The sequence below is a fragment of the Lepidochelys kempii genome, chromosome 4, assembly GCF_965140265.1.
Source record: "Lepidochelys kempii isolate rLepKem1 chromosome 4, rLepKem1.hap2, whole genome shotgun sequence".
Lineage (NCBI taxonomy): Eukaryota > Metazoa > Chordata > Testudines > Cheloniidae > Lepidochelys > Lepidochelys kempii.
Window position 1 is genome coordinate 31,864,917 of NC_133259.1, and position 24,160 is coordinate 31,889,076.

The window sequence follows — 24,160 nt, forward strand, 5'->3', positions numbered from 1 at the left end:
GATAAGGGGTTCTTTTGAATTTTCAAAGCCATAAAAATGGCTTGGAGCAGTAAAACCTTTGCTATAAGCAAGTCTGAGCTTCAAAAACATTTGTAAAAAGTTTCTTATATAACAAAGAAACCGCAGGCTCCATATCTCCAAAAGATGAGCTAGTTTAAAAGTGTCCAGGACTTTCAGGTACAGTAACCAGTCTATTTTCAGGCTTTTTGAATGTAAATGTTGATGTCATTCCAGTATCACTTTCAGGCAGAATACTTCTGGGAACAATAGAAAACATGATTGTGGCACCCACCACAAAACCTATGTTCCATACGAAATGATACAAAACATACAGAAAAGTAACCAAGGAAAGAAGAAGTGGGTATAATTTCATTTTGGTGCATGATGGATTTACACGAAGAACTTCCATTAATTACACATGTCTAATCCGCTGGCAATGCAAGTTGAGCATATACATCCTGAAGACAGTAATCAGAAAAGATAACTATTGTAGCATGAAAAATAAAATAGTAAGAAGCACTATCCTAATATTTACACTTGAAAAATCTGAGGAAAAAGAAGGAAAGGCTCCTGTAAAGCATATCCAAACTCATTTTGAGAAAGATAAGGACATGAGAAAGGAGACTCTGAAAATTACTCAAATGATATCTACAAAATTTCTTAATGAAACTCTTCAATACAGTGTAAACTAATTAAACCTCTGATGAAGATTCTTATGTTCTTATTCTTATACCCCCATAGGTACAACACTGACCTGCTCTCAAGAACATGATCTACAGTACAGGATACCCTCTCCCAACTCTGCATCTCCACTCCTGATCTGTTTTTACTATTCAGTCCTGCATCTGAGCCAGTCTCTCTGACTGCAGGTTGCCTCGCTGTCAACGTAACATGTTTAAAGCTGAACTCTTTGGATCTGATTCTTCTGTACCTTCTAGCTGCATTGCACTAGTCTAAAGTCTAACTAGACTTGCTAGCCCCAGGACTGAAGAGCTGTAACAATGGTTTAAAGCCACTTTCTCCCTTTCCCCTCATTCTGGATTTGTGCCAAGACTGCTGGTCCAATCTACAGAATCTGGGCCCTTTTCTCCACTCCCATGGCCTCTCCAGTCCTCCCATTCCCTGTCACCATTAACACTTCCTCCATTCTCGCATGACTTGGGAGCCATTTTTGACTCTACCCTCTATCCTGCCACACCCAACCATGCCTTTGCAAATCTTTTCATATTTTACTCAACAGAATTTCCAAGCGCCAGCGTGTTCTCTCTTTCCATCCTGCTAAAGCTCTCACCCAGGCCCTGATGATCTCTTGGCTTAACTCCTGCAACCCCCTTTCCTCTGGCCTCACTCACACCTACTTTTGAATTCCTCCACTGACAACTCCTTCTCCACCACATCAAATTCAAGATCCTTCTCCTCAGCTTGTTAGGGCCTTTCTCAACTCTGCCCTTCCATACATCACTCTCTTGTACCTTCCTGAGATTGTTCCTTGCCACTTTTGCTTTCCTAACAATGCCAAGCTTGAATGACTGTATGTTCATTTCTCCCACCAGCACGTTTCCACTGTCTTCTGTGCAAAACCTCATGCATAGAATACCTCTCCAAAGTAGTATAGAGACGCTAGCCTGCCCTCCTCCAGATCCCTTGTTAAAGATTCACTTTTGCCACGATGCCTTCAGCAAACAGTCAGCTCAAGTAGACAACCAGTGAGGATTTCTGAGATCTATTTTAGCTACTTCTATCTTATAATTAAAAAACAACTTTAAATGATTCACAAACATTAAGTTGTGCATATAATCATTCTAGGTAACAATGTGCTGCTTTCACTATTACTCTTGTCATCCTTCTTCATTCTTGCCTTTAGTTTGTTTCCTTCTCTTGTTTGTCTTAAATTAGATTTTAAGCTATTAGGACTGGGACTGCAGCTTTCTAATGTCAGAACATCACCAAGCATAATGGGGCCTGACTGGGGCTTCTAAGCACTACTGTCGTCACAATAATATGGCCAAGTAAATATGTTATGACTTTAACGATTTCTCACTCACAGTAAAATTAAAATATATTAACTAATTGACAGAAAACGTGCCCTGGCATGAGAAAATGTATAAACATGCAACTGAACTGAGCCTCTGCATCTTTAGAACAATATGTCCAAATATTTGTATAATGAAGAACGGATGTAAAGACAATGAACTGGCACTACCAACATAACAATTTGTTCACCATTGTATTCCTGTGATTAAAACAAACACAATACTTAACAACTAAAATAACTCCACAAGGAATGTGTTATGTTTACATCACTAACACTAAAATTTTCTCTGTTTCTAACTGCTTGGGGAAAAATGCTATGTTTAAGAGACAATATTATTATTCTATTTGGTACATGTATGTAGGCACAAGAACTAGTCCATGAATGTGCCATGCTTTTATAATTCTCTAAATAATGCCCTCTGCATTATAGGAGTCCATGCAAGACCTGAAAGATGGCTGGGAAAACTGGAAGGTTTACTCTGGCAAACCAAACCAACTCCTACACAGCAGAGCACAATCACTGTCAAATGCATTTCCCCCCACTAGCAGCAGTTGTACATTTTCATATATAGTAATGTATGTGTGGCTATTCTTACTCAAATGCTTCCCAGAGACTGTTTGGTTATATTTGCTGTCCTGCAGACGCTTACTACAACATGCAGGGTAAATGCAGCTAATAAGCATGATTAGCTAAGACACTATATTTCATTTAGTTTTGCGCTAAGGACTAATAGCCTACTCAGGGAAGGGGAAGTGCAACATTTTTTTTTTTAAGATGCTTACCCGAGGGCCCTGATCACCTTGATCTCCCTGCAAAGGGGAAAGATGAGATGATAGTTTTAACACAGCATCTGTGTGCTACCCACCTCTCTTACATAATTTCACATCGTACTGCGTCAATATAAACTATGTGTTCAGTAAATACCAGGAGGGGTTTCCATTTATTTTGTAAGTGTTGACAATATGTGTACTCACCTTCTCACCTTTTGGACCAGGAGGACCCTAAAAAAAATAGAAAAAAAATTGACAAATTATTGATGCTAATGAAGTTCAGTGATCAGTTACAGGGATACAGTAAGAAGCAGGTCTGAATGATCCAGAGATCTATCCCTAATGTTATGATTTCTTACGGTTTTCATTCCATAAGCTGCAGGTATTTTAGGGACAGGTTCTGCAAAGATTTAGTAGCAGGTGTAGTGGGGTTACTCCTGTTGAGTTGTGCACACGGTCTTCAATGGGATTACTCACAATAGTAAAAAACATGAGTGAACTCCTGGCAATAGCAAATGGCAATGGCAAAACTCCCACTGACTTCAACAGAGCCAGGATTTCATCCTACATCTGGTAATAAGCGTTTTCTAAAACAGTAAAACTTTTTACCAAATATGGCTAATAAATCTGTCATGTATTTTGGCAGCCTTCTTAAATTAGAAAAATAAAGGAAAATTAGATTAGGAATTCTAGGAGCATAGCAAGTCATGTTCAGTCCAGTGGTATACTGTGAGTGGTAGAGGAAAGTGAGCTCTTCTTTATCAGAATTCAGTTTGATATGACTTTTCAGAATGAAGGATAATTATTTTAAAAACACCAGACAAACAAAATGGTGTAGTGGTGATATTAGGGTGGCACTATAGGTTCTTTCATTATTTATTCTCTGTTGTCTGAACAAGTTCCCAACTTCTGTGTTGTGCAACTGTCCAGAATCAACTTTCTAGACCCAGTTCTTAAGCTGTGGTTTGTGGATCACTTGCTGGTAGTCTGCACAGAACTGGCAGATTAAATGGTGCTGTCTCTGCCTACAAGTTTCCAGCTCCTTCTGAAGATGTCCAGGTGTTTCAGTGCAAATAAGAGTATGGTCACTGGTAAAAGCACCTGGAAACAAAGAGGACAAGCCCAGTCTAGTTGTGTTCAAAAGGGGCCATAGCTACAAGAGAAGGAGAGGAAAAAAGCACCACTACCAGAGAGCGGCACCACCCACAGCATAGTTAAAACTAACTAACTATCTTCCTAGTGCTACTTTTCCATGTAACCAAGCACTATAACTGCCAGAAGGATTTCATAATCATAAATGGCAGGGGAAGTGGTTTGCATGACTTGCAAATGGAAGAAGTGGCCCAAGAAACACTGTCTATTAGGATGCTGGCTACAGCAAAAAAAGCTTTGAAAATTCCCATGCTAGCTGGTTTCTGGTGCATTTTTAAGGGTTCCCCAGCATGAAGGAGAGCCCCTTCTACTACACCTTTTAAAGAGACGCAATGTATGTTAACTTCTGTAGCAGGCCATCTCTTCTGGCTGGTGCAGGGGGGAAGAATCAAGCCCTGGCCTCCTCCTTTCCTTCCCATTTCTCCTTTGGGGCAGCTAGAGGAGTGGAGCCCTTGCACTCAATTGAATACCATAACTGTCATTGTGGCCCTCTCCCCCTTATATCCCCACACAGAGGCTGGACACTGTCCCTCCCTGAAGTTTAAAAAACAAGTTAAAACAGATAAACTTGTGATGAACTTTTGTCTGTGTGCATTCACTTGGTCAGCTTACACACTGAGGTTCACATGACAAACAGTTAAAATTGCATGCAGAATTCTATATTCTGTGTCAGCAACTGACCCCATGAATGCTTGTACTGATGTGACTCAAAGGGATAATAATGCAGCACATTTTCAGCAGGCCTGCTTTAAAACATGTGAATATATATATATATATATATCAAGCTTGCAAGCTCTCAGACAAACATATATCAACATTTACCAATAGTTACTGCAGAATAGTGTTTGAGAGTATAGCAGGTGTGTAATAATTGTTGGTCAATACTGACTTTAAAATGGTGACCACTGAACTGAGAATACAATATCGACTGTGGTTCCATTCCATTACCTTAAAAAAAATAATCCTTTAACTGACCCTTGACGACCCACCAATTGAGCACTATAGCTAAGGGACCAGATTCAGTAACGCTGTATATTACACTCCCTGTGCTAGTGAGGCCTCTGCAACCCAAAGGTATTCAACTCAACTTAAGGAAGGGCAGAGCATTTTACTGCCACTGTACTCTCTTGAAATGCAGTTATTCACAGTCTGGTTTCAACAGAAACTCCACTGGCAGAAACTGCTGAAGGCATGGTACAACTGTTGCAGCTACAGCCCTTCCCGACCAGTGCCACGCACTTGTTGGGCTCACAGGCATGTAATTAGTCCACTATGACACAACTAAGGATGCAGTCAATTTGCACCACCATGACCTTCTTCCCAGGAGACATGCTAGAGCTCTGGGAACATGAATGTGAATCCAGCTTATGATTTTTAATAGAGCTGGTTCTACTATTTGTTTCAAATAACTTATCCAATGATTTTTGCCCTCTTTTCTCTTTGTAGATTATCCATGAAAAAACCCTGATTTCTGTGAATTAGTTAATTATTCACAATTGTCTGATGGCTCAGATTGGTTGATATGAGTATTTGCTTTTTGCACAATATGGCTAGTTACCCAAGTCACGTGGTATTGTTTCTGTTTATTGATTGGACATTTTATAATTTAAAAGAATGCACCTTTCTGCTTACAAATTATCCAAAAGTATTCGTTAATGTTCAACAAATCTACTGTATGAACAAATAAAAATATCTTTTCAAAATGGCCACAAGCGCATTTTTGGTGTAAATACTCTCACAAACACTTGTACTTTTATTCACAATGCTTTTACTTTCTGTGAGCTCTCTTGCAAATAAAAATTAGCTCTTGTAAATACCAGTAAAGGGAATCAGTGGCATTTCATTGTAAGAATATTCAAGTAATATTTTATGGCTGTATTCACCCAGCTCTAATTTTTGAGAATACCATTTCCATTGTTTTGGGAACTTTAAGAAGGAAATCTCCAACCCTCAGCCTTTGTCATCTTCTTTCCATTTGTGTGGAGAAATTCTCCCAAGGTTGTACTGCAGGTTTTATTGATGTGTGTGTTTTCGGGAGAGGGAGGAAAGGCTGTATGGATTTGGTCTGAGGCAAAGGGATGTTTGTGGAGGTGGGGTGAGAGTTGGGGACTGGTTTGTTTAAAGGAGGGCAAGTGTTGCAGGGGGTTTGTTTTTCCCCAAAACTCTATTCTTTCTTCTTAAGAGCATAGAAACAAAGAACTGAGTGAGTTAAAAAAATGCTAATTTCGAAGGCTGCAACAGAGACATCTTGCCCTTTTTCCAAAGGAGCTTTCTGTGCTTTCGTCTGTGAGATGGCAGAGATCAGGCCTCTAACTGCTGCACAAATGTGAAAGCATTTTGTGTCTGTTATGTGAAACGTCTGAGGTCAGAACATTTCTGAAATAACTTTACTATGTTTTCACTGGAAACAGAGGCTCTTTTCTCAAAGAGTAATTATCTACTGCAGACTGCCATACATTTTCAAATACAGTTTATAGCCTCTTTGGCATAAGCAAGGCCTCGTAAATCACAAACACATGCAAAATTTGCATTCATAATTAGGTGATAAATACTGCTCTTTTTAAAACAGGGTGTTCCAAAGCAGACTGAAAGGCGTCCAGGCACCTGCCAACTGAGAACAAAGCTGAAGTAAGGGTCAACTATATTTTACAGCTGTTGCTGCCCCTGAGTACAGACACAAGCTACATTTATACATTCAGGATTAATGGCAGGTGCTTCTTTCTTGCTGTCTTGACTGCAGCCACATTTCCATTCCTTTGTCACATCCTTGTTATTATAAATGGGTATACAAGGAGTGGAAGGCCAGGGCAGTGTGAGAATGGACAGCATAAGGCCTAATCTTGTAGTCTGCATTCAGACAAGATTCCCACTGAAGTTTATGAGAGAATTATCTGAGTAAGGTCTGCAGGATTTAGCCCATAGGAAGTATTTCATGGCACATTATCTAAAAGTTGCTAATTTTTTTACTTTACTCTACCATGACAGCTATTTCCCACCTGTAAAAGTTTTCTGATGATCATAGTAGCAACGTCTTCTCAACAGCCAGTATTTAAATCAAACAATTTAAAAAATATATTTGATTGTGCATTCTGTTATCCTCCAAGCTAGTCCAACTTTTCTTTAAAAGTATAAATACAGCCACAATCTTCCGTTCATTATAGACCCCAACTTTAATCTGCATAACATGTCTCTGCATTAAGAACTAGTATACTGTATATTCAACAAAGAAGTCTCCCAACTTTACTCTATGGTCTGTATCTACATATGATCTGTTTCTATACAAATAGTTAAACAGGACATGAAATAATGAGTGAGGCTCAATAATTTAATAGGGAAGATGTAGAGTGTATAATGTAGTGTGACACCTGACAGATGAAGGATACCCAAGAAGAGGAGGTTTAAAGATATAGCAATATGCCCAGGTTACACATAGAAGGCCAGATTCACAGCTGTGGACCCCAAGGTGTGGGTCCCTGGTGACAGTAAGTTCATTCCACTCGGAGCAGTAATGCACATGTGCAAGTTACCTGCAGTCTCCGGAGTCCAGAGGTGATTGGCACAGGCCATGAACTGTGTTCAGTAGCCTGTGATGATACAAGGTCAACACAGGCAGTGCATCCACCAGTGGGGCTTCTAGGGAACCCCAAGTGTAAAACAAAGCTGTTCTCCCCTAGTAGGACCACTGTGGAAGGGGCTGATAATACTTTTTTCTCCCTTCTCCTCTTTTCTACCCCTCAGCTAGCTTCCTCTGTGAGCCCCAGCAGAGGTACCAACTTTCTAATGTGCCAGGGTGTGCTTGACCCCTGCTGTGCCCCAGGTCCGCCCCCACTCCACCCCTTCCCCCAAGGTCCCACTCCCACCCTGCCTCTTCCTGCCCCATTCCACCCCCTCCCCCCGAATGCACCCCACCCTCACTCCTCCTCCCAGCGCCTCTTGCATGCCGTGGAACAGCTGATCGCAGAAGGTGGGAGGCGCTGGCTGGGAGGGGGAAGAGCTGATCAGGGGGGCTAGCGGTGGGTGCTCAGCACCCACCATTTTTTCCCCATAGGTGCTCCAGCTCTGGAGCACCCATGGAGTCAGTGCCTAAGGGCCCAAGGAGATCCCTGCACACGTAGGACTGAATCTGGCTTGCGGGATTAAAAACATCTACGAATTAAGATTTCATTTTTAATTTTGGACAAAATAACCCCACAATGATTTTGTCACTAAATTACAATGCATACTGGGGCCTAAGGAGCATTTAGAGGTCAACTGTGGTCTTCTGGAGGGTGCCCAGGATGAAACAGAATTAAAGAACTGACTACAAACAAGAGACAGCATCAATGCAATTGCAGAAATGCAACTGATTAGCCAACTAAGAACAAGACACTTTTTAAAAATTGTAATATGCAGGTTAGATTAGCCCAAGCCAAGTCTTACAGTAAACACACAAATCCAGAACATAACCCAAAGTTGTTCCTTAACCTGGAAGAGTTATCAGGCAGCTTCTCATTATTGATAAACTGGCATTAAATCATATTTTCAGAATTATATAAAAACATAACATTAACCTAGAATTTTTTGCTGTTTGTTTTTTGAGGATTTTATTTCAGTGATGGAAGGTAGTTTCTGTAGGTGAGGAAGAACAATTTCACTATGAAAGTATTGATACTTCTTCCTTCACAATTTTGCTCAGAACTATCAGCTGTCCCGAATTACAAGAGATTTCCTTGACTTTGAAACTAAAATTTACATAAATCTCATAGAAACCCAGCAATTATTGTAAAATACTATAGGATTGGATATGCTGAATTATGAAATGTAATGTTATAGAAAGTATTAAGAAAAGAGTTACAAAATCATTTTAAGCTTCCTGCCCTATTATTTTTCTCGTTTCCCTTATGAGTCCAGGAATGTTAAGCAGCATGGTTTTGGACTTCATTAAATTTGGCCATGTTTGCAGACAAAGGGCTGTGCTAGCTGGCACACAATGCCAACATCTCACCTTGGATCAAATTTACTAATGCTCTCCAAAATTTCCAGTGCATTTGTAGAGCTTCTTCTTCTTCTTAACCAATGCTGCCTCCATCCCCTTTCTTGGACATGTTTCATTCTCCCCTCTGGGATTCTCATAGCTTCTCTTGGATCATAAACAATGTTGTAACAAATTTTGCTTAACTCTCTCCCTCTGCACTGCAGTTTCTTTTTGTGACATCTTTCTTCCAGTACAGAAGAAAAGAAGTCTTCAGATTTGACAGTATAATTTATACCTGACTTAATAATCAAGAAACACTATGAAAGCGTGCAAAAAGTAAGATGTAAAATCATTGTACATAATGTATCTTAGATAAACAATTCAGTCTTGTAATTTACTTGTTGATGTCAATGTTAACCTTAACCTGACATTTATTTACACCACCGTATCCAGAATGCAGTGATATACACTGCTATGCAAATCACACAGGTTCTTAAACTGCAGGTTAGAAAATATGATCTATCCAAGAGGTACCAGGAAAGTGAAGACTTACATTATAATAGCACTGATTTACACATGTATATTCACTTCTCATGCAGTGTTGGGGTTGAGATCAAGATTTGCAGCCTTCCAATACTGCCCCGGAAGCTCTCAGAGAACTACAGTGGCCAGTGGTTCACCACAGAACTCTTCCACAGTGCTTCCAGCCACCCCAGTAGTCAGGAGCCAAGCCAGAGTACGAAGCTCAGATTCCCAGCATGTTAGTGCTTTGTGCTATTGTTATATGTCCTTTGAACACATTATCCTTTATCTTGCATGCGTTTTCTTTGGTTAATCAATACAGCTGTCTTCCTTTTCGCCACATGCTTTTCTTTGAAAAATCACAAACCTTAGTGCAAATAATACTTAAAATAAAATCCAGCATACTGAAAGAATATGCCTAAGTGTCCACTGCCTGGGTTTTATAGACAAAGGGTCAAATTTACCTCTAGCATAAGTGAATGCAGCTCCATTTACTTCAGTAGTATTGAGCCTGCCTATACTAGCAATGCATTTGGCCTAATTTCTCTTCTTAGCAGTCCAACAATATAAACAATCAGTCAAGCACAATGACATTCTCAATCAAATTGTTCAGTCTCTTCTGAACCAGAGCTAGATGAGTATCTGCAGGTTACTCCTAGACCTGCTGTGCTAGCATGACACCATGACCAAGAATATAATGGCAGAGAAATGAGATGCATTAACAGAACCAGAATACTGAGGTAATTCTCTCATCCAGAATAGTCAGACAGTTCCTGGATGCCATTTGTTGGCTAATACAATATAATGAATGTACTTCCCAGATCAAAAAATTTGAGCCATCACCTCATTGGTCACAATGTGTTTCCCTATGCTCATACTTTGCACCTCTGCATAAGCATGAATTTACTGATACTCTTATGTATTCATGCAAATTTTGAGCACTTATGAGGAGGGATACAGTAAATTCATAAAGCCATATAAAAGATTATTGTGATAAAATGAAGATATATCTGTATTGTTAAAATTATGACAACTATCGAGTAATTAATTAGTGATGGACAAACCATAGAAGGATTAGTATTTATAGGCCAGTTCAGGTAAGCACCCAAAACTTTGTACTGCTTAAACATATGAATCTAGTACATAAGAATATAAGAACAGCCATACTGGGTCAGACTAAAGGTCCATCTAGCCCCGTATCCTATCTTCTGATAGTGGCCAATGCCAGATGCTTCAGAAGGAATGAACAGAACAAGTAATCACCAAATATTGGCAAAAAGTGCTGACTGAGTCCTTTAGACTGAAGTCATCCATGTATCCACAGAAAAAGTGCAGCATGGGTGAAGGATGTCCACACTGACCCACCAACATGTCTCAACCTTGACCTGGAGGGAATACCTCACATCAGGAAGAAATCTCGGCCTCAATGGCCATTTCACTCCTTGGCATCCTGCTGAGACTACCATCCATGTTGGTTTTTATTCTGGGGATGTGGAGAACTGTTCCTTGGGAAATGGAATGAAACCACCCAAGTTACACAGGCAGCTGAAAAACTGTTTGGTGATAACTTTCAATAACAACCTATCTGAGTCATAACTTATCTTTAGAGACTGGCCATTCAGAGACTGAAGCAGCACAGTTGTTAATTTCCTTTTCCCTTCCTCAAACTCATTTTGGTATCCCCTATTCGGTCCATTCTTCCCCTGCTCTGGGGATGCAGTCCTATTCAATCTCTATTCTGGAAGATGTCAAGTGGTGCTCTTTTCTTCTTCCTGCCATGTTCTCTCTCAACTGGGATTATATGTGTGTACCCATGCCAGAATTTCAATGTAATACTATATTTCTCACACTAGTGTTCACTCTGCATCTCTGTGTTCATAAGTAACGAGGCAGAGCATAATCAGTTATGTCACACCTCAAGCATGGAAGGGGGAAAATGCTTTCTAACGCCCCTTAACACTAATAGAAAGTATTTGTTGGAAGTCACGGGCACTTGATAGGATTCAATAGCAAGAGAAAGTGCAGTTGACTCTGGCATTGTACTTTGGTTAATAAATATTCACTGCAGTCAACAGAGATTATTGAAATTCAGGTAGCAGAACAATAAATCAATCAGCTGCAAAAGCTGCATGAACAAAAAAAGGAGGAAGAAGAAAGGAATAAAAGGCTACCTTAGAATTTACAATAAAAAGGAACTAGAGACTGGACAAAGAATTATCAAAGCACCTTTCCACCGAAAAATTGTGTTTATTATGGTGTCAAACTCTGTTACGCTGGAAAAGTGAGTTACAGCTATAAACAGATTTATAATTTCAGATTTCACACACCTTTCATTGTACGCTAAAGATTAAAGTGGCCATGAAACAAAACAAGAAAAGAAGGAAAAATAAATAGAACTGCTAGATCTTCCAGTCAGCCGCCCGTATTAGGACTACCAATGATATTGTAAAAGTCTGTATTTTTTGTGGACACTTCTGTGAGGATATCTTTACTACTAAGCTATTTGTCTCAAAAGATATGATGTTCATTTGAGCCCAAGCCTAAGAGGGCTCACTAGGTACTGGCTCTGATCACAAAGCTCTGCCTCATGGAAGCGATTAATGTGGTCTAGAACTGAAAGAACACTTGGAAGAGAAAAAAACCTTAAAAGGAAGACTGATATAGTCCAGTGAAATTCAGGGCTTATAAAACTACATAGATCAGAGAAGCATATTCTGGATTTCTTTCCTAGCACAATACAAATTAAACAGCAAAATTATACCTCCTGCCAATCAAAGCCATAAACCCTTTTTTTCCAAGGTCTTTTGAGATATAAACATACCGTTAAACCTTTTTTATAATTTTTATTTATTTTACATTTCCCTTTGCAGATTTTTCTGAACTGGCATGTTCTTCCATTTACTTCTAAAAGTACAATATGAAAATGGCTCCTTGATGAGGCCTAGGAAATCTTTATATCATTTTAGGTAACTGTAGTTCACAATGTGATGTTTTATTCATGTTAGCTTAAACTTGAAAAGCAGCTCTTTTAAGGCAAAGGTTGTTGTCGTTTGTCCAATTACGTAGTGGTCTGGTGAATAACCCAGTGCCTTGTGAAAGACTTACTTCAGGGGGTGATTTTAAGCGTCTTTTTCTTTTGGATCACAGCCTCTAACACCTTGAAGAAAATTACTTCTCCATGCAAGAGAGGTTCAGAGTACAGTTGTGCAAGATATTTTGGACACAACTCTTTTTTGATGAAAAATGCATATTTGGGTACATTGAAATATTTGCAAATCCATGTTCAATTTGTCTACTGCTTCAGCTGGGAAAAAAATTCTGAAAAAGTCAAAACAGTTTTTCAGTGTGAAATGACTCTTCATTCAGAATTTTTCTTCCATTTTATTTTTAAAAGGTTAAAAAACTAAAATTAAACTTTTGCTCAACCCAAAATGACATTTTTTCAACTTTTAATTAACATTTTTTGTTTCCAGTTGATCCAATACCAATTCTGGCTATGTTTACATTGCAGCTAGGAAGGTGTTTCCCAGCACAGGGAGACAGAAACACACTAGCTCTGCACTAGAAATAGCAGTGTGACCATGGTGACATGGGCAAAGGCACGGGCCACCCATCCAAGTACAATCACACCTGACCCCTGGGTATGTACTCAGGTGGCTGGTCTAAGCCACCTCAGCCACTCTTCTATTTTTAGCACACTAGCTCAAACAGAGCTACCCACCCATACTGGGAAGCACATTTCTAGCTGCAGTGTAGACATACCCTGAGACTAATGTGAATTTGTCACTATTAGTAGCCAGTTCAGGAGCAGCACTGCTGCTTACTGACATCTGTCTTTCAAGTACTGACATCCGTCTTTCAAGCTCTCTTCCCACTTTTGGGGCTCAGTGAAATCTCTCTACTTTCGTCTTTCGGGGAAAAGCATTTAATTATATCCCAAGCAGAGCTTCCTGCAACCAGGAATGGAGAAGAGCAGAACTAAAGTAAATGGTGGATTCTTAGTAACGTGAAGTCTTTAAATCTTGATTTGACAACTTCAGTAACTCAGCGAGAGGTTATGAGTCTATTACAGGAGTGGGTGGGTGAGGTTCCGTGGCCTGCAATGCGCAGGACGTCAGACTCCATGATAACAATGGTCCCTTCTGGCCTTAAAGTCTAAGAGTCTATGAGCACAAGACTCCTGCAGACCACTAGGGACCTTCCATAGGTGATGGGCAGTACAGAAAACTCTAAAATAAGTTGCTAAAAATAAAACTATGAAGCATCTGATTAGTGACGAGGTTCATCTGTCACTAACTAAGTGCTGAGCACTGGCCAAGATTAAAATGTCAATATTTACCAACATCTTCACAGCACAGTATCTACTGAAATAACTACATACTAATCGATGGTATGTCAACTTGCTAATTGCAACCACTGCACATTTTGTTCAGATTTGAATGACATTTTTCAAGACTGTTTGGTTTTCCACAACCTGAAAACAAGATTTAGTTACTGAAAATACTAAAAACAATGTCTCATGATATCTGCTATTAAATGTCGGGTGCCTCTTTTGTAGAATTTTGGGCCCAGTTCAGCTCTCAGTTACATAGGTGTAAATCCAAATGACATCAATAAAAGTTGCACTTACATAACTGAGCAGAATTGTGAACCTGGCGTTAAAAAGTACCGTGAAGGCAATTTGTTGTACAGCCACATTAGCATTTGGCTTTTAACATAAGCATTTAAAAATCTGGGGGCCAAATTCTCCTCTCAGTTTCACCAAGGCAAATCCAGAGTAACTCTATTTACTTCAGTGGAATTACTCTGGATTTATCTTGGCATCAATGAGAGCAATATTTCAACCTATGCTTGTACTGTATTTTTTTCTTCCAAATTTTACTATAAACTACATTACAACACACATTCATTCTTTCAAGGAAGCAGAAAACCAAAGAAAGATTTAGATTTCCTTTTAGAAATGTCTACAAATACAACCATAAAATGCAATTGTAAAAGAGGTGGCAGGTTATATTATATAAATCATGACTGGTTAGAAGGGCAATAGCAGTAAAATATTAATATGAAGCCATAGCTGTGTAAAATATTGCCCAAGGGATAGAAGAGTTTCTGAGATTGTAATATAATCTCAATACCCTAGGAGTGAAGGAATTATTTCACAGTCTAGGTAACTTTTTAATCCTTAGGGTATGCTAAAGCTTGGGAAAATAACACGCAAAAATGTTGGAGTGAAATTTTGCACCATTGAAATTGCTTTTTAAATTTTCCTGTGGGACTTTATGTTTCCTCCATTTCCATGCTACCTTGCACATCCTGTAAGTCCTCAAATAGTTTCTCTGTCCGCCAATGTTGTTGCAACCTCAGACATTGTGTAAACAAATCATAACATCTTTTTAAAAAAAAGTACATTATGGCTGTTTATCAATTGTGCGTAATAAAAACTGTAGAACTTTACATAACCTAAATCCATCTGAGGCAAATTACAGTCCAGCAGAACACTACAAGATATCTAAACATCCTATCTGAGTCATGACAAGATAGGCAAAGTCTGGAATTCCTGGGTTTCTATTTCTGGCTCTGACATGGATCCGTCAACCCTTGCTCACACAAGTAAGTCAGCTGAAGTCAATGAGACTACACATATAGTAAAGCCTACTAGTGTGAGTGATGGTTGAAGGATCAGTCCCTTAACGTCTCTGCATCAGTTTCCCCATCCGCAATAGGAGATAATAAAGGCATACTTTATAGAAGTATTCTGCGAATTAGTTAATATTTATAGTGTGCTTTGAAGATGAAACACCCTATAAATGCTACACATTATTGTACATCAGTTATACATATCTACACATATTTAGACTAATGTATATATAAACATGAGGTGACTAGAGAGATTTTTTGTAACTTCTGAGGCTTGAAACATTTTTTAAAAAGGAAGCAATTTAAAACAACATAAAATTTATTAAAAACAAAACTAAAAATTTTCCTAAGAGTAATATTTTTGTCTGCAAAACTCAGACCATCTTCAGGGGAAATTACACACATATGTATGTGTATATATAAACGAATACTTATTCTTTTGGCAAATGATCACTAGCAGACGTACCGAATAATGCAATTGTATTATATTTCTTCAAAAATATGTGATTCTTTTAAATGTTCCCCAGCAGCTCATGATGCTTAACATTCCTTATGACTGCCAGTGTTTGAGATTATCCAAGAGCCTCTATTATATAGCAGGGCATCCAAATTGTGTTCCATGGGCAGAATGTGGCCCGTGGAGTTCTGAATTATGGCCTGCTATACACAATGGTGACCTGTAGAGATTACAGGTTGCAGCATGCCATGCTTCATCTTGATGCAAACAGGCAAATTACTGAAACTGCAGAGACATTTTGACCTGTCCTTATGAATGGAATTACAGTATTTCCTACCACACTGAGTTCTTTTTGCATCATGTTATCCTCATGTAAATGTGACCCATATGCATATAAGCAGAATAATGCATCACCAGAGCTATGCATGCCAGCTCCTCATCAAATGCACATAATGTATTAAATTCCTGAAAGAGAGGGTATGATAACAGTATTGTTATAATACCAAAATATTAGTGTAAGTCTTAAACATTTTGGGGCCTCCTCCTGCAAATGCTTATGCATGTAAGTTTACTCACGTGCACAAGTCATTGTAAAGTGGGCCCTTACTGAAAATTTAGGGTAAAACCAGGACCCACTGAAGTCACTGGCAAAACTCTCACTGACTTCAGTGAAGTTCGGATTTTTCCCATGGTATGCATTACTAATCCAGCCCCTACACACACAACTAATCTTTACACTTGTAAGTAGTCCTGCTGAACTCAACTGCACTACTCAGACTCATAGAGTTTAAGATCATAAGGGATCATTAGATCATCTAGTTTGACTTTCTGCATATCACAGACCCTTAAATTTCACCCAGTTATTTCTGTATTGAGCGTAATAACTTGTGTTGGCTAAAGTATATCTTTCAGAAAGGCATCCAGTCTTGATTTGAAGACATCAATAGATGGATAATCCACCACTTCCCCTTGGTAGCTTGTTCCAAAGGTTAATCACCCTCACTGTTAAAAACGTGTCCCTAATTTCCAATTTGAATTTGTCTGGCTTCAGCTTCTAGCCATTGATTCTTGTTAAACCCTTCTCTGCTAGATTAAAGAATCTTTAGTATCTGGTATTTTCTCCACATTAAGCTACTTATACACTGTAATCAAGTCATCTTTCAATCCTCTTTTTGATAAACTAAATAGATTGCGCTCTTAAATCTCTCACTGTAAGGCATTTTCTCCAGCCCTCAAATAATTTCTATGGCTTTTTCTTTTCAACATACTTTTAAAAGTGTGGACACCAGAACTGTATCCAGTATGAGTCACACCAATTACTAGAGCTAAAATCACCTCCCTACTCCTACTCACTGCTCCCCGTTTATATGTCCAAGGAATGCATCAGCCCTTTCTGCCACTGCATCACACTGAGAGCTCATGTTCAGTTGCTCATCCATGATGACACCTAAATCCTTTTCAGAGTCCTGCTTTCCGATATAGTCCCCCAGCATTCCTTGGGTCTGGCCAGCATTCCTTGTTCCTAGATGTATAACTTTGCATTTGGCTATATTAAAACATATTTTGTTGGACTGGATCCAGCTTATGACTGTCCTGTCCTCATTGTTGTATACCATTTTGCCAATCTGTCTCATATGCAAATTTTATCATCAGTAATTTAAAATTTATTTTCAGCTCATTCATGAAAATGCTGAATAGTGTAGGGCTTACTTCCCAAGTAGAAACACACCATTTGATGAGAATTCCCCAATGGTAAGACCCTTCATTTTCAGTTTTTACTGATTTTTACTGAAAAATTCCCAGGTTTTACAAAAATTTCATTTTCTAGTGATTTTTGCCCAAATTTTGGACCATGCAAGTACATGAAAATACCATTATGTTAAAAAAATCCAATAGATTACATTAGGTAGATGTGTTTATGTTAATAATAAACTAGTCTAAGTGTCAATGCCAGGCTGTCAAAGTAAGGCAATGTAGTGGAAGAGACATACATACATACGTATGTACATACTATTAATGTACAGTTCATGAAATAAACCACAGCATTAAACTGCTTTTACTTCAATGGTCCCCAAACTGTGTGGCATGGAGGAATGTCTGGGGGGGTGCAGTGGAGCCCAAGCCAGCCCCCATGGGGGTTGGGGAGGGAGTGCCACCCAGCCCCACTCTGTCCCCAGCTCCGCTCTGGCCCTGCTGCCAGCCCCAGCCCCCAGCTGCAGCTGTGGCCCTGGCCCCACTCCTAAATATTTTGTTGATGCATTTATCTTTATCAACCAAATGTGTAATCTCCATCAAATAATTAAATTAAGGTTTGTTTTACAAGACCTATTTTTCACAAAAACATGCGGACTAGCATTAATTATATTCCAATTCTTTATTAATTGGTAAATGGTGAATTCTCTGTAATGCGACGTCTTTAAACCATGGTTTGAGGACTTCTGTAACTCAGCCAGAGGTTATGGGCCTGTTACCAGGGTGGGTGGGCGGCTGAGGTTCTGTGGCCTGCAATGTACAGGTATGCGGCTGCGTAGGGCCCCTTAATAGCTAGGGACGGCCCTGCTTAAAGTCTATGAGTCTGATTGAATCCCATGTGAGCTTTTCTATTATTTTGCCAGGGACTGATGTCAGGCTAACCAGCCTATAGTTACCTGGTCAACCCATCTGCCCTTTTAACATTGGCACAACATTAGCACCTCACATGAATAAGGAGTGCTTTATTCTCACAAAAGATACAGGATCAGGCCCTATATAGTAGAAGTCAGTTCAGATATTTTAAAGCTGCCCAACAGTTTGATAAAGAATAATGCTCCTCAAATTTCTTGATTTTTGTTTTGTTTTGTTTAGCTTCAGTGAAACTATAGGAATCTGCAACAGACTGAGCTGGAATTTAGAACTGAAAGAGAGCATGGGGATCATTAAAAATGCTAGGGTAGTAGGCATTCAATATGGAATACAAAACATATGTAGTAGGATAGTAAAATACCATGTTATATACATGAATATGGCACAGTATTTTGCTCTGACATAATTCCTAATAAAACACAGAGGACGCTACTACATTTTCACAGTTTTTCAGACTATACCAGTAAAATGTAACTTTAATCTGACTCAAAACTAGGGAACGCTATGGGAATACAAGAGATGTTTCATAGTTCGTTAATTGTTTTTTGACAAGCTGTTTGTAGACTTCAAATGGGAACCACAGTATATGCTTGCAATTGGCCTGTTGTGCTCATGTGTGCTTTGTTGAGTAATACTATACAGAATTAAGGAATGCAAGACATTTTTTCTCTTCTTGCCGTGAGAAGATCTAAGCGCTCAGAATACCGTGGTGATGAGTGTGAAATCAATTCCCGGTTAAAAAGATAGAATGTGCATGGTATGTTTCCACTTAACACTAACGTTAAGTGTGTGAGACGAGGGGAACAGATCCAGCCTGGTTTTGTCTTAAAAGAGGTATTGGTGGATTTCAGAAGCTATGGGCCTATCAAAAGAAACAAGAGATAACACCCTTCAAATAGAAGTAGATGGTTAATTTGTTCTCCCTGCAGCCTCTCCCTCATGCCCCCCATCAGTAATTATTTGATTAAATTGTACCTAGGTCTCCCAGGGCCTAATTCTGCAACTGCTGAGCAACACCTGCAAGGTGCCAAGTGCCCTCAATTCCCATTAATTTAATTGGGAGATGGGGGTACTCAGCATGCTGCACAAGGTGCTCAGTGCCCTTAAAGATTGAGCCCCACCTATTCAGAGAATCTATCTCTCCAATTTGTCTTCATCTGCTATATGCAGCTACTCCTGAGAGGGTCCTTCACCAGTAGACGAGGAAGATAAAAACTCCATAGCTGTGCATCAGCACCCTTGGCACTGATGTTAGCCTGCACAGAGCCCTGTTTCTAAACGATGCTGACTCCAATGATTTCTTTCATTTTGATTGTTACATTGGTTTATATTCTTATACATTTTCAGGATGGAAAAAAAATCTGAAAGCAGCTTTAAAATATTATTGGGATTAACAGATTTGACCAGACATCTTTCTGAACCAGAAGACTAAATCTGTACAATATCAGTACCTGGATCTCCTGGCAAGCACTTAAATATTCTGCTATCCAAGCACAAAGTTTTAGTTGGGGATTGGTCCTGCTTTGAGCAGAGGGTTGGACTAGATGACCTCCTGAGGTCCCTTCCAACCCTGATAGTCTATGATTCTATGATTCACAAGATTTCCAAAGCCCATTACCCGAACTGCAACCCTAAGTAGGAAACTGAACAAGCAAAATGCATTTTCTGCACAAAGTAGGTAAATGCAATTGAAAATATATTTTGCATGAGAGCCTCATCCCCACTCCAGTTCCTTTCCACTGGCAAAAATGGGGAACAGAATGGTGTAAAGGGACTCTAAAATCCCTGGATCTGGTCAGGGAGGATTCATCTGGCACAAGTACTGCAGAAGACAGCCATAAGGTTGCCACCTCACAAGGCCTGGCAAAAGCAGTGGGAGGGGGTGTACTAAGGGTAGGGCTGGGAAGGGTTTTGTTGTGGGTGAATGCCCAGAATGCGGTGCTGTGGAGATTTTGCTCAGTGCTTTCACCCACAGAGCAGCCCTGGGGAGGCTGCCATAAATACCAGGTACGTCTCCAGCCTCCTGAGCAGCCAAGGATCAGGAGGACACAAAGGCTTAAAGCCACCTTAGCCACTCCCCCCTGTGAGTTCCATGTTGTGTTTCTAGCATAGAAGCACACCCTTGGTGTTTACATTATTTACTCATTTAGTCGCTTGAGTGGGCAGTTAATATTAGGCATTTACAAATACTTGTATGCACAGATGTGTATATTTACCAGGTGCAACTGAAGTACTCATGGTTTAATATGTGCCCCTTACTGTCAAATCTTTTTTATCAAGAAGTTATTTTACAAGTTATCTTTGCTTTATTATATGCATGCTGTAGCTCACGAAAGCTCATGCTCAAATAAATTGGTTAGTCTCTAAGGTGCCACAAGTACTCCTTTTCTTTTTGCGAATACAGACTAACACGGCTGTTACTCTGAAACCTGAAAAAAAAATCAACACACTTTTGAAACTATTATTAAGTTAATTACTTCTGTAAAAGTAAACCTTAGCATGGGTTTTGTTTTTTGAAACATCAGACATCAACACAAAGTCTTGAGCCCAATTCTCCAGCTCTCTCTGGTGAAAATCAGGAGCAACCCCACTGAAGTCAATAGACAACACTGGAGCCAGGGAAGACTCTGGTCTGTTGCCTTTTACTGGGCAACTATGGTAAAGAAATTTATAGACCATGGCTATGGCATTTGTTTCATTAGTTACACAACTTAATGCTGGCTGAGTGTTTCCTGTAAAGATCGCATTAAATTTCAGTACTGTACAAAGATTACATTATGGCTGTAAAAAGGAAGGAAGGTTACCAAACAGAGACGTAATAGAAAGAGAAGTAATAAAGTGTCCAGAATACTCTCTGAAGTTCTACCAGTCAGATACTTAAGTGACTTTGTTCAGACAAGCTTATTTATGAGATGCACTCAGTTAAGGCTAAATCCCGATCCCACACAAGTTAATGGCAAAACTCCCATTAACTTCAATGGAAGTAGGTTTTGGCCCTTGCTGCTAAAATGCAGACATAACAAATAGAATTTTGCACACTCTCTCTCTCTAATTCTCTGTCCTATTACATCCATCACCTATATGTGGTTGCTAGAAGTAAGCTGTAATGATTTTTTTTCAAAAGCACAACAACAACAACAAAATAAAATAGTTTAAGAGCCCAAATTATCAGAGTCTGGGCCCAACTTTCTTCTCATTTACACTGGTGTAACTCTATTGACTTGATATTCTGAATATAAATGATTGCAACCGAGAGGAGAATCATTGTCTTTATGTATAGACAAAACTACAGATGCTGTAAATACCTTTATAAAGAACAATCAAAATAAGCAGACCCATTGTTTAATTCTGGTTCAATGTCTCCTCTTCCTTATTATAAAAGTCTAGTAAATTTTTAATTCCCATAAAAAATATTTTCCGCCCTTAACTTCCAGCACCTCCCAAGATATGATTTCAGGGTTCTACGTCTTCCAGTCAATGGATGTAGACATCACTAACACCTGATACAGGATAGGGGATATGCAGTAGCTCTCTGTACTGTTTATGTGTTAGTGAAGTCATCTACTGTAGGAGAAACAAAAAACCTGACCCAGTGTCTTTAAAAGTAAAAAGCTTTTTGGCTTCATTTTAAATGAAAGATCACAGTAATGAGGATGCACAGTGGGCCTTATACTGAAGTCCTTACTTGGTTGTTACTCAAACTTCAGTTTTTATATTAAAAAAATGCAGTTTTACGCATACAAAGTGAATGTACAAACTTTGTAGCAGAAGTTTCATAGCCCATATTTATGCTTGGACTAATTAGATTTAAATACAATTTCAATGAATAATATTGATGTTTATTTTTAACTATTTTTTCCTATTTTTATCAATTCACATTTTCACAGTTGTGAGAAATTACAGGGGAATTAAACAATGGGGAAGAGGGCTAGACAATTATTTAATGACAGAAAAGTGGAGATTCAAAAAGTTAATGTCGGATAGCCATTGAAACACACATTGTCAGTATCACATGTCAAAATATACAAGTAAATAGTCTTAAATCAAACTCTAGTAAGTTCTCAGGAAGCATTTTTCTTACTTTGCCTAACTGTACATTTCAGTGATCGTCGATGGAAATATTTTTTTAGTCGATTTGTGTGTAGAAGGTGAAATGGACATTCCCAACATTTACTGATAAACATTGAATCCTTCCAAGCACACCTATATTGAAATTTTGGCTCTAATGATATCATTTAAACTAATCACCACAACTATACCAATTTCACTCCATACTTAACTCAGTCCACTGTGCCTAGAAATGAAGGATTTATGAGACTGTACATAACTTTATGTAACACTGATCAAATTGGTAAAGTTTGGGGCTTAAGTTTGACCTGCATACACTGTGCATCACACATAATGCATATCTGCACAAACAAATGGAATTTTCACATAATAAATGGGCATATCTCCTTTTATCATTCAGCAGGGGGAGGGACCACTTGATGAAGTGAAGCATCAGCGGCCACTAAAAGGGAAACAGCTGCCAGATTTTTCTGCAGAGTGGAACAGGTGGTGGCCCAGATGATAGCCATCTCCTGTGAGTTTGGGGCTTCTCTCACTCATTATGACAAGGCACTGGATGATCAGCAGTGTGTGCTAGCTGACAAAAATCTCTGGCTCATGGACAGCTAGAAGACAGTGTCATTCAGCTAGCATTGCAGCTGGCTGAGATGCCCATGGGCCAGGAGACAGTAAATGAGGCATCACTTCTTCTGCATCCGCAGTCATGGGCTACTTCTCTGGACCTGGTTTTGATGCTGCACACTGTGAGCTTGTCTTTACCTCTCTTCCATCCCCTACAATCCATGGTAATATTGCAAGCACCCAGGTGGAGAAACTGTCAAAGAGTTTAAACCTCAATTTGGAGCAGCTGGAGAAAGGGAAGCCAGTTTGAGGGAATAATGGATATTGTTGTTAGGCTTTGTTGTGATGGTGTTGCACCAGATAACCCAGCCTGTTTTCCAACTCTTCAGTGTACCTACAACACTATTGATTCTTATGACCTGCACGCCACGGGACTATAGCTTTAACATAGCCACCTACACGTAGCAGCCTGGTGTAAACCAGCCTCCCAAAACTAAATTATATATATATTTATTGAGAAAGGTACCTCAAAGGCTGAATGTGGATGGCTATCCAACCTGCCTGCACCTATAGAGAAACTCACCAGGCCTTGCAGCCCACTATCCCTACACAATTGCCTTCCAACTCTACTTGGTGATTGCTTCTTAAGCAAAAGGACCTGTTGCCTGCTACCCTCCTCTAGTTTCTTTGGCGGATGCACTGCTCTCTCTTCCAGTGTCTTTGCAGGGCCACCAGTCCTGGCCAGTACTCCCCTAGAATCCTGGAAATTCTTTAAGGGATGATAAACTGCTTTCCCACACATACTGCAGCACAAGACATCACAGAGCTACTCTCTGTGTGCTGCTGACAATTTTCTTCCTGACTGTCACAGGAAAAAAGTACAATATGAAGGCACTACTCTTAGAAAACACATCAAAGTGTTTTTTTGCCAAACCTGCTGACTACATAGAGTGGCTTCAGCCAATCAGGAAACCAGAGCCAATACTATGGGGTTTTTGGGACCAAATATAACCGAGTACTGTTGTTCAAAGCTCGAAGTTAAGGAAGCTCGAAGTTAAAAAAAAAAATGCGAACATTTGTCACAAAAAGTGTTGCAGTTCCCTTATGACATGTACATAACATTAAATTGGGAAGTATCAAATGGATGTAAAATTCTTTCACAGACATTTCACAAATATGAAAACAGGCAATGTCTGATTAAAACAAATAATTATTAATATTTTGCCCAGTTCTAATAAGGATTTGGAGGGCCACTGAAGAGAGGAGAGCAGTCTCTGTAAAGCTGTGATGTCCCATATAAAGTGCAGATTGCAAGTTGTCAGTCTCTTGGCTTGGTCTCCTAAGTAGTTATGCTGGAACACTGGAAGAAGTATACTGCACCA

The 24,160-nt window shown here is 39.4% G+C and overlaps 1 protein-coding gene across 1 annotated transcript in view; it reads right to left on the minus strand.

Annotated features, from left to right (window-relative positions):
• COL25A1 (collagen type XXV alpha 1 chain) overlaps positions 1-24,160 on the minus strand; it is a 409,341-nt gene that overhangs the window by 133,350 nt on the left and 251,831 nt on the right. Inside the window, exons 6-7 of the mRNA XM_073340873.1 lie at positions 3,010-3,036; positions 2,818-2,844 (exon numbers count right to left, since the gene is read on the minus strand). Coding sequence (XP_073196974.1) covers positions 2,818-2,844; positions 3,010-3,036 — 54 coding nt within the window. The remainder of the gene's footprint in view (positions 1-2,817; positions 2,845-3,009; positions 3,037-24,160) is intronic.